At 50.3% G+C, this 10,859-nt stretch overlaps 4 protein-coding genes across 4 annotated transcripts; 3 read left to right on the forward strand and 1 right to left on the reverse strand.

The window, feature by feature from the left end:
* Positions 1–483: 483 nt before the first annotated feature.
* N7457_007036 (ribose-phosphate diphosphokinase) lies at positions 484–1,377 on the forward strand (the record flags this gene model as incomplete). The annotated part of the gene is made up of 2 exons (XM_057178079.1): positions 484–794; positions 876–1,377. The coding sequence occupies 2 exons, from the start codon at positions 484–486 to the stop codon at positions 1,375–1,377; spliced, it is 813 nt and encodes a 270-aa protein (XP_057029823.1).
* Positions 1,378–2,747: 1,370 nt separating this feature from the next.
* N7457_007037 (40S ribosomal protein eS6) lies at positions 2,748–4,136 on the reverse strand. The gene is made up of 5 exons (XM_057178080.1): positions 3,956–4,136; positions 3,763–3,835; positions 3,625–3,645; positions 3,093–3,510; positions 2,748–2,985 (listed from the first exon to the last, which is right to left on the reverse strand). Exons 1-5 carry the CDS (start codon positions 4,058–4,060, stop codon positions 2,889–2,891), a joined length of 714 nt encoding a protein of 237 aa, XP_057029824.1. The 5' UTR covers positions 4,061–4,136; the 3' UTR covers positions 2,748–2,888.
* A 1,781-nt stretch (positions 4,137–5,917) lies between these two features.
* Positions 5,918–7,163, forward strand: N7457_007038 (Esterase SGNH hydrolase-type; the record flags this gene model as incomplete). The annotated part of the gene is made up of 3 exons (XM_057178081.1): positions 5,918–6,157; positions 6,228–6,943; positions 7,019–7,163. The coding sequence occupies 3 exons, from the start codon at positions 5,918–5,920 to the stop codon at positions 7,161–7,163; spliced, it is 1,101 nt and encodes a 366-aa protein (XP_057029825.1).
* Positions 7,164–8,438: 1,275 nt separating this feature from the next.
* On the forward strand, positions 8,439–10,710 carry N7457_007039 (putative HMG box transcriptional regulator; the record flags this gene model as incomplete). The annotated part of the gene is made up of 3 exons (XM_057178082.1): positions 8,439–8,865; positions 8,996–9,141; positions 9,199–10,710. The coding sequence occupies 3 exons, from the start codon at positions 8,439–8,441 to the stop codon at positions 10,708–10,710; spliced, it is 2,085 nt and encodes a 694-aa protein (XP_057029826.1).
* Between the last annotated feature and the right edge of the window lie 149 nt (positions 10,711–10,859).

The raw sequence follows: 10,859 nt of genomic DNA on the forward strand, positions 1-10,859 counted from the left end.
CTGCCTAGAAAAAAAAGTCATGCGGGGCCGAGCGGAGAAAATCGATTTTTCGAGCCGAACACGGTCATCTTGGTGTTTTGTGCTTCTTTGAATTGAATCTCCCTCTTCTCACTATCCTACAGAGCTCTGCATCATGTCTGCCAACTCCATTAAGCTCTTGACTGGCAACAGTCACCCCGAGCTCGCCAACCTCGTTGCTGACCGGTATGTGCCACCGACTAGCTCATGACTGGGCTACCGGCTAATGTAAGAACACCAGACTCGGAATTGAGTTGACCAAGATTATGGTCTTGCAATACTCCAACCAAGAGACCAGTGTTACAATCGGCGAGAGCGTGCGAGACGAAGATGGTACAGATATCCCACCTTAATCGTGATAACATGAGAATCAACCCCCACTCATACATATGACTTATCGCAGTCTTCATTCTCCAATCTACGAAACCCGATGATATCAACGATGGACTCATGGAGCTCCTCATCATGATCAACGCTTGCAAGACCGCCTCTGCCCGCCGTATCACAGCTGTCATCCCCAACTTCCCTTACGCCCGCCAAGACAAGAAGGACAAGAGCCGTGCTCCCATCACCGCCAAGCTTATGGCGAACATGCTCCAGACCGCCGGCTGCAACCATGTCATTACTATGGACCTGCACGCCAGTCAGATCCAGGGCTTCTTCAACGTCCCCGTCGACAACCTGTACGCCGAGCCCAGCATGCTCAAGTACATCCGTGAGAACCTCGATGTCAGCAACTGTGTCATTGTCAGCCCCGATGCTGGCGGTGCCAAGCGGTGAGTTGCTCCCTTTTCCGATACTACATGTGTATCTGTGTAGTAGATGTAGTTCAAAGGGCTAATTTGAATTGCCGTTAGTGCTACTGCCATCGCTGATCGCCTGGACTTGCAATTCGCGCTTATTCACAAGGAACGTGCCCGTCCCAACGAGGTCTCGCGCATGGTCCTTGTCGGCAACGTCAAGGACAAGGTCGCCATCATCGTCGACGATATGGCCGATACCTGTGGCACTCTCGCCAAGGCTGCCGAGACTGTCATCCAGCACGGCGCCACTGAAGTCAACGCCATTGTCGTGCACGGTATTCTTTCTGGCAAGGCTATTGAGAACCTGAACGGCAGTTGCCTCAAGCGGTATGTGCACATTCGAAATTCCACTCCTACGGGCCATACAGTCTTAGAATCACATTTGGCTAATATTCCTCGCAGCATTATCGTCAGCAACACTGTCCCATTGGGCGACAAGCAAGAGCGTTGCGAAAAGATCAAGACCATTGATATCAGCCCTACATTGGCCGAGGCATGCCGTCGTACACACAACGGCGAGTCAGTTAGCTTCTTGTTCTCGCACACTGTGGGGTAAATCAGGAGAAGCGGGAATGAATTTATTGCATCAAGACAGAGAGGATCAAATCTACGGGTGGTCCTAGTGATTACTCTACGTGCGCGAAACCGTGGTGATGAGCGGGAAACAAAAAAAATACGATTTTTATGACCCTTTTTATTAGCCGAACGAGGATGTTAGTCCCCGGGTGTTTTATTATTGTTTACTGTTTTTATTTTTCCTTTTTTTTCCTTTTTTCGCCTCTTAAGAGAAAGACCGATGTTTAAATGTTGGTCTTATGCTATATGCAGTTCTCTCGGAAGTCGGTTGTCCTTGGGAGGCTCGGTTGCATTGTGCATGTGTTGCTCTTCATTGCTGTGCAGAATGCTGTTTGATTTAGATTTATCACAAGGTCTCGGGGCCATTTCATATGATTGGAATTAGACTGGTGTTGATTGGGAAGTGCTCTGGCTATACATGCCCTTCATTCCGCGTATAATCGCAGATCTACTTTACACAATCGACAAAGCTTGGCTAGAGATTTCGTGCAGAGATCTTGTGGGTCTCAATGGATACATGTCGAAGATCATAGAGCTTTGTACTCCTGCAAGCAGACGTCGGGATTCTTGTAGATTTGCGCCAAAATGTCACTGCATGCGGTTTGGATTATGACGCCTCTGGTGGGCCATTATATACTTAGTTTCATAGATAGATCCCGATTATAACTCGAGTGATACAGATGCAAGCGATATCAAGATACGCCGACATACACCAGCTGGATTGGGTGATTGGTCGGTATTGGGTTGTAAATGCGATCCACAGCAGCCACATATTGATAGCAAGGGCGCTATAGTGTGTATCGAAGAGTTGAGTTGTCTGTGTGCTGAGCGTGTATTTTATACGTAGTCCTTGGTATAGGTTGCTGTGCTAGGAACAAGGAATGTAGACATTTATATCTGGGTTCTTAGAACATAGAGTCGTGTTGAAGGTGAGTGACTGCTACACCCTAACTGACAACTCCTGGAGACCGATGACACGTGACTGGGATACCGTGAAGGCGGGGGAAATAAAGTAATCGCATTAAGGCCTTAGGCTAGTGACCTGATACAAGTGGAGTAGACCGAGTGCGTCCCCCAAAATAGGTGGGAATATATCAAGAGGTCTACTCCATACAGCATAGTCTACTTGAATCGTATAAAGAAAAAGCAATTGACAGAACTGAGTATTGAAATTTGCATGCACTCCATTCAAAAAAAAAGGGTCGTCAAAAAAAGGTAGGTTCAACACAGATATGCATTGCGACTCCCAAGGCCCGAAATCACCAGAGCCAACACCGAGGGAGCAACCACTCAGCCCTGCTTTGTACGTTTTAAAACCTGTTCCCCGTCTCTTTTCTTGTTCCCTTTTTCTTTTCAGACATGTATCCTTCGCGCCCCTGAGAAGTGATTCATTTTTGTGTGAATTCCCCTTAAATCATCCCAGAGACGTGAAGCTCCTCCATTAAACCCCATCGCCGCAGAACGAAATCATAAAACCGCGGGTTTGGAAGTTTACTTCCGCATGGAAGAAGCTCTCCGCTTGCGGAGCTCATCACGCTTAGCCTTCTCCTCGTGGACACGGTTGGCAAGGAGCTTAGCGTAGTCGTTACTATTAGGATTGTTAGTTTGATGGTTCCCAACCAGACTCCGGATAGATCCCGTAGATCATCGACTGGAGCAAAGAAAAAACGCATAACAAAGATGGGGGAGTCTTACGCAGCCTCACGGGCGGCCTCAGAGCGGCGGCGCTTGATGGCAACGCGTTGGCGCTTGCGCTGGAGACGCTGGGGAGTAACCAGACGCTGGATCTTGGGGGCCTTGGTGTAATCCTGCTTGCCCTCCTTGGTGACAGTGCGGCGGATGACGAACTTGCGGACGTCGTCCTTCTTGTCGAGACCGAAGAAGCGACGGATCTTGGTGGCACGCTTGGGGCCGAGACGCTTGGGGACAACGGTGTCGGTGAGACCGGGGAGCTCGACCTCACCCTGCTTGACGATGCTCAGGGCAAGGACGGCAAGGTCCAGACCGGTGATAGCACCACGGACGGACTTGCGCTTGCGCTCACCGGTGCGGCGGGGGCGGTAGCAGCTGTGGCCGTCGGCGAGGAGGAGACGGGTACGGGTGGGGAGGAGGACTGTAGAAAGAAATTCGATGAGTATCCTGCTCGTTTTGGTGGTTGCATCCCTGGGGAATTGGATATATAATTTTTTTCGTCATTCCCCAGGTTGTTGTGCGGCTGTGTACGTACCACCCTGCTTCATGGGGAAACCTGCAAATCAAAATTCGTCAGCATTGATGTTCTCTTTGTGTGCGTTGCTTTCTCCTTCTCCATGATCGAGTATTTGCTCTTCAATGAGAATATAGAGAGGGACTGATGTATGCGTACCCTGCTTGTCGTTTCCACCGGTGATCTTGAACAAGTAACCCTTGAACTCATCGCCGAGAGCGTCGCCGGCAACCTAATCAAAGAAAAATCCCAATTAGCCAGTCGTTCTCCAGAGTCGTGTGTGTGTGCGTGTATAAAATCGATTTGTTTGTCGGGTGGTCGGGAAAGGATGAAGGGTTAAGGGAGTGCTGACTTCGGTGCCCATGCGCTTCTCCATGAAGGGACGGAGCTTGCGCTCATCGTCGATCTCGATAATTTTCTGGGACCCATTGGCCGGGTAGGAGATGTTGAGCTTCATCTTGACGGAGGCGGCGCGGTCAAGACGGTAGCGCGGGTGTTGTCGACTTGTGAGATTGTCGTCGAAGGGATCTGTATTGTGGATTTTTTTAGTTCGCCGGCTTAGCGAGGTGCAAGTCACGTGTCACGTGTGGGAAGTAGGGCTTGAGTGCACCCAACTAGGCCTAGCGTGGTTCTGATAGGTCATGTGACTTGGTATCAGGACCCTATCACTTTTTTCCCTTCGTTCGACTTCACCATGTTCATCAACGCATGATATGGGGTTTTAGAAGTTTTGGCAAGTCCGAATCTACGACTCACTCCCGCCAACCACAAATTCAAGAGATGTGCGACAGTCAATTCATATTGAAAATCGCCACCAGCCACAGCTTCTGTTCCGCTAGAACCAACACATGTCTGTCTTGAAGGCGTGGAGCTTTTCGGATTCTCAGTGGGACTTTTAAATACGACTGACTACGACTCACCAGCGGAAAGTTGATTGAATGTTTCAGCTCATGGCGCATACCTGCCGAGTGGCTGAACCCCAACTTTTATATATCAAGATTGACTACGGAGCACGGTCTCTCAAAACGATGCAACCGCAACCGCAACGAATTTTGTGCAATGTTTATTAACCAAGGCTCTTTACTGACACATTGGATATGTTGGATCTTTGTTCATTACCCTCAATGCTGGACAAACACCTTTGACCGACCAGGCCCCGGCAACAGCCCAAAGAATAAAAGCCCATGAATCAAAGAGAAACCATGAATGTAAATAACCTATGGAGATCGTGAGACACAATAATGTGTTCTTCAAACCAGATGAAACGTGGGGAAATCCCCAATTTTGGAACCATCCAAATTGATGAAGTCAGTACGTGCAGGTGGGCAGTGTACGAGTGTATCGTGTCCTCTGTCTCTACTTGCCACTCATAGATTAATTCCTCAATATACTTCATGCCATCTACTATTTATCTCATCTCATCTCCCTCTCTATCTTCCAAATCCACACGTATGAGCTCGGAGTATGTGCTCCGCTCTGGAGATCTGCAGTATACAATGTCTTGGCACGTCTATTCCCCCGAATGCCGGCCCAGAAACATTAATTTCGTGTCAGACGAGAAATAAGTCCAAATCAGTCAAGCAAAACTGGCATGTCAAGTGGAGATTTGAGACAATGCGGAACAGAGCATTCAACGTGGCCTCGTGTGAGGGGCTTTGTATGAGATGCAAGGAGACCGAGCCACCATTCGTATCCATGAAGAATTCCCGTGAAAGAACAGGAGAATCTCCAATGAGAATGGGGTTGATATACACAAGAAGCAAGGATATTCCAAGTCAAGCTATTATTGTGGAATTCTGCAGGTGAGAAGTTAAAAAAGAAAAAAAGACCAAAGCATCGCTGGGCATTAGTCTAGTCGGCTCTCTCCGGGCAATCTACACCTATCCTCTGCAAGATACGAACTAATAGGATTGAACTTGATATTTCAATTGAATTTCCTTTGCTGTTCTTCTTGAATTTATCGGAACTTCCGTGCGAATTCGATCCGATTCACAATTCATATAGTGTATAATTAAAGGCCCGCCACCGCCATCCGACTTTGCCGGTGCGATTTGTCCGAGTGGAGACTTTGTCCGGACGCGCGTGGGCAGTGCTGCACTATTTGATTTTAGGCGTTCATTTCTTCTTGCAACGCAGTTCGTATTGTCTCCTGTAATTTAGGAGAATAGATCAACCACTTCCAATTTGCCATCGGAGCCGTCGTGGCGACTTAATCCTTATGAATACGAGCAGATGACAACCTGAGATTCCCAAGATTCCTAAGATTCACACTCGACCCGGCTTGGCTGAATTCCCCCTGGTGTTCTGCCATACCATGGCACGTCTTATGAATCGGTTCTACGCGCTGTGCGCTGTCGCAGCGGGTACAATTCTCGTCTCAGCGTGGCTTTTGATGACACAAAGATTCTCCGACATCTTGCCTTCGACAGCACGCCAGTTTCAAGTGGCCAGGGAGTTCGACCAGCGATTAGTGGTGTTTGGGGACTCATGGAGCGATAACCAATCATCTGACGGGCCACCGGGCCAAGTATGGACGGACTGGCTTTGTTCCATGGTAAATGTTGTCCAGCAAACGCAGAGAAACCGGCATATCTGACTGAAACCCCCGATGTGACACACTTCAGTTCTCCTGTCACCAAGAGAACCTAGCACAGACAGCAAGTCCTCTTCTCAGAGGCAAGAATCTCGGCGCAGTGATCGACAACAAAGAACTCGATTTACTAGGTCGGCCGTCTGAGTCGCCTCTTGCCGACTTCAAGTCCCAGCTCCAGCAATGGCTGGATGCCGAGTCGCGTGTCTTGGAAGGCCTGTCTAAGGAGGCGGCCCGTTCGCGTCAGGAACGCACGGTCTTCGTGGTGTCCTTCGGAGTCTGGGATATCTGGAGCTTGATTACCAAGGACTACGATGCGGCTAGTAGATCTGTTGATCGGCGCGCTGTAACGCTGATGGGGCTGCTCGATACTTTGTCCGAGAGCTTGGACACGAAGCTTCAAGTGATTCTGACGCAGACGGTTGACGTGACTTTCCTGCCGGGATTTGGATCTGTGGGGGATCAGTACAAGGGGACCGTCCGGGTTCTGGAAAAGTGGAACGAGAAGCTACGCGAGGTAAGTGGAAACTGGACTCGGGGTAGTGTTTATCTCTTTGATACGAATGCTTTCATGGTGGATCGGATTCGGGACTGGCAGCTCTATGCGGCGGGAATTGAGGAAGAGAGCGGATTAGGAAAGAATCTGGACGGGTGGGAGAATGTCATGGAGCCTTGCGTTGAGAGTGGGTTCCGGGTCATGATGTCAAAAGAGAAGAAACAGTGCGAGCATCCAGAGAAGTATCTGTTTTGGTAAGTGGGCTTTCCTTGTTATTCTCACTCCCCATTCGAATACGTGCTCATGATGTTTGTTATTTTTTATTTCAGGGACGAGATGCATCTAGGTCCTTCTGCTCACCGGCTCATGGCTGCAGAGATCTACCGTGGGATTGATGGTTCGTTGAACCTGAAGCGTCCACGGAACGCCACAACCGACGGGGGTTTGCAGCTTAGACATTGTCTAGATCAATGAGAATCTCATACTCCGTGCAAACAACTTAAAAAAAAGAAAAAAAAAAAAAAAGAGCCCAAAGAGGGAATATATGACGTCTCGCAAGTGTAGAGCACGTCGGTAGCCGAGAGTCAAACGCAGGCTATACTCCATGCGGGTGTGATGCCAGCGTGCTGGGATGTCCCAAAGTGGAGCAAACCCTTACGACTTGGCCCAAAAAGGTACGGTAGCATGTCAAACAGAACCTGCAGAGTGACGGGAATAGCCAAGCCCCCTTTTACCCGAGACATCTCAGGCAAAAAGGGGGTCCAAAGGGTGGTATTGTTCCCTCGAAGTCCCAAAACGCCAGGACTGTAACGCATAGTGGAGTGAGATCGGCGGATGAGATCATCCCCGATCCCCGGGGTGACAAGCGTCCAATCCATTGGGGACAGCATGATGTGGTTATCCCCGGGGACAATGCCAGACAATCCAATCCTGAAAAAAAGCAAAATTCCCCCAAAGCGCCTGGAGTCGAAAAAAGGAATTCTTTTGTGAAAGGGAGTTCTTTGTCCGATTTGACGGGGAACCGACTGTAGAAGCCCGACCAATGAGCGGTGCCGAGGAGCAGTTGGGGGCAGCCCGATCCAAGCGGGTCGCCGCATCCGGAGACAAAGAAACAATGACTCTAGTGCCTTGGCCCTGGAAATTGCGATTGAGCGACGAGAGGGGGGAATTGATGGGAAATGACGAAAGAAAAGAACACGGATAATGGAAAATTAGAAAAATAGAAAAATAGAAAAATAGAAACAAAACAAGGAAAAAGAACAAAATCCGATTGACACCTCGTTATGGGTCTGGAAGGTACCGTGTCGTTGCACTCCGTATACACGACTATAACAAAGAAATCACGACTCTTTCCATTCGGTACTTTTTGATTTCTATTTTATCTCGGTTGGCTCGGTCGGGTTAGCAATTGCAACTATTGTCAAAGAACAAGCCGCTAGACAGGGATTCCGGGGAACGCGACAAAGAAACCACCTTTTTAGGGCTTTTGTTCAAACGCCCATATACTTCGCTTTGTCTAATCCCTGGTCCTCCCCTAGTCTTTCAATTCTTATTGGGATTATTTCCATTTTCTCGCTTTCGGATTCACCTTCTTTGTTGCTCACTTTTGGGCCCCCAACCTTTTCTTTCGTGTTATTTCTTGCCCTCTCTCATATTCTTTCTGCCTTCTCTTTCACTTTATACTTTCCCTCTTGTGGACTCTCTTTGAGTCTTCGTCTTCGACCGCTTTCACAAAAAACTATTAAATAAATGTCTTACGATCGAGTGCTTCCCAACCCTGTTGCTCTACGCTATGAGTCTGTTCAAGTCCCCATAGCTAGACCGAGCAACCTCCTCGAGCATAAGATCATGAACGAAGATTTGTCCAAATCAGCCATGGCCATGCGATATCCTACCGAGGGTGGTCCGGTCGGGCCATCTATCAGATACGCCGATGCTCGGTCAACGGGGATCTCCCAAACTCATCACCATATGTCATCCCTGAATGAAGCCAAATCCTCAAATGGTGTGAAGCCCATGGGCCCGATGCTCTCCACCAAGGAGCTACCCATGCGGGACCGCTCAGATCGATCATCGTCCTCCTCGGCCAGCAGTACCAGTCCGGTCAAGTCGAAAGAGAATACCATGCAATTCTGCCTCTGCCAGCCAGATCCGAAAATTCCCCGGCCTCGTAATGGTGAGTCGCTACTATCCGCACCGTCATCAGAGCTTGGCAAGTGCTTTTTCGATTGTTTCTTTTTTGGTCATCATTAGCCAGATCTGATCTTTCGAGCACACGGTGAACACGGCTAATCCAGGCAATCTAGCTTTTATTCTATATCGACAGCATTATCAGGCTATGGTTGTGGCACATAACCCGGGCCTGGCCAATCCTGAGATCTCTAAGATTATTGGCGAACAGTGGCGCTCTCTTTCGGATGATGATAAGAGTAAATGGAAGGCGCTTGCAGAGGTGAGGCATGGTAACTTCCCTGATAGTATAAAGTTCAAGGACTGACAATCTCACCAGGAGGAAAAAGCTCGTCATCAGCAGCAATATCCCGATTATCGCTACCAGCCTCGACGGTATGGTCGGGATGGTAGCGCTCGCAGCTCAGGCTCAGGGATCGGCCACAACCCATCTGGCTCCACACACTGTAATCGATGTGGTGGCCGACTGATGAATGCACCCGCTTCCCCCATGACCCCATTCACACCCAGCAGTGGGCCTATGTATCGACCATCAAATTTCTCAGTGTCATCGCCACATCCAAATGCCATGCCACCAAGAAGTGTACAGGGCCGCGAGAAGGATTACCACTCACAAAAGCCGGCAAAGATGGATCAACTTGACCCACGGTCCCGCCAAAGACACTGGGATGAGCACCCTGGAGGTCGATCCCCTGATAATAAACGCCGTCGAGTATCCCACGGCTCATTTAAGCCAACACTACATCCCTCCTATCGGGATCACAGTCCCGGTAGCGGCGCTCCGGAGACACCACACCCAATGACCCCCTGGAGTGCTCGCCCTGATATGCCACCACGTCATCTTCCCCTGCTGCAGCCACAACGATCATATCAGAGTACTCCGACCCAGTCACACCCCGACCCGAGTCTGAAGCTACCACCACTTCAGACCGCCACAACACCAGCGATGACACCCATGACGCCCTATCCACAAGAAGGCACCAGCGTCGAAGCCACAGTCATGACAATCCCCTTCCTCAACAAGATCAAAGTCCTCGCCAAGATCTCCCCACCCCTCCTCCCCTCCTTCCGAGACGGCCCCCCACCACCCCGCGGCCCCGTCATCGCCATCGACGGCCAAGACCCAGACCTCGTCCAACAAGTCGTCGAATTCCTAGACAACCTACTAAAAAAGGAATCCAAATACCACGTCCGGGTATTCGACGGCCCAGAAATCAAACCACCCCGTCCCACATCCGGAGAAGGCCAAATGGGCGACGCCACAGTCGACTATCTCAACACAATCTCAGCCTGGCACCGGATCTCCGACGAAGTAGTCGGCTTCGTCAAATCCGCTTCCAGAGCCGGCTCCGTCGACGCCCGCTCCACAACAGACGAGGAGCCAACTGCTTCAAACGTCTCCCCACGCACCCTCATCCCGAAAACCGCAAACCTCCACATCCACTCCCCGGCCCAGTCCAGCGAGAACGGCTCCGAGGCCAGTGCCGTCACGGCGGGCAGCCATTGCCCCGTCCCCATCGCCCTCGTCCCCCGCTACCAGCTCACCACCGCAGACGCATTCGCCTGCTCCACGCCCATCGGCGACTCCTACGCCCCACTGGACCACTGGCAGTGGATGGCATCTCTCTGGCGCGCGTGCGTGGGGCCGGATATCACGGTCTACATCCGCGAATGCACCAAGGAGGAGCTAGAGCGCATGGGCGGGAACCCGGTTGAGGTGCGACTGCAAGATGCACGCACAGTCGTGCTGCGCAAGATTGCCGGGCGGGATCTAGAGGAGAAAGCGCTTAGACGGATGGGTTTTGAGATTGAGGATTTTTTGACTCAGTGAGTGTTGGAGCATAGACTGGATGTAATTTTTGGACCATTTTTGGGAGTTTTCTCTTATGAGTCCCCATTTGGGGGGGGGGGGGGGGGGGGGGGGGGGGCATATGTATTGATAGATTTAGATCGTAATTTGATGGGCTCATCGTGCTGCAA

This window comes from Penicillium paradoxum (genome assembly GCF_028828445.1).
Source record: "Penicillium paradoxum strain IBT 22861 chromosome Unknown utg000006l_segment0_segment0, whole genome shotgun sequence".
Lineage (NCBI taxonomy): Eukaryota > Fungi > Ascomycota > Eurotiomycetes > Eurotiales > Aspergillaceae > Penicillium > Penicillium paradoxum.

Coding starts and splice junctions, on each gene's coding strand:
- N7457_007037 (XM_057178080.1), bottom strand. CDS start 4,060: ATGAAGCTCAACATCTCCTACCCGGCCAATGGGTCCCAGAAAATTATC. Junction 3,646..3,762: donor CGGTGGAAACGACAAGCAGG/GTACGCATACAT, acceptor TTTGATTTGCAG/GTTTCCCCATGAAGCAGGGT. Junction 2,986..3,092: donor GAGGCCGCCCGTGAGGCTGC/GTAAGACTCCCC, acceptor CAATCCTAATAG/TAACGACTACGCTAAGCTCC.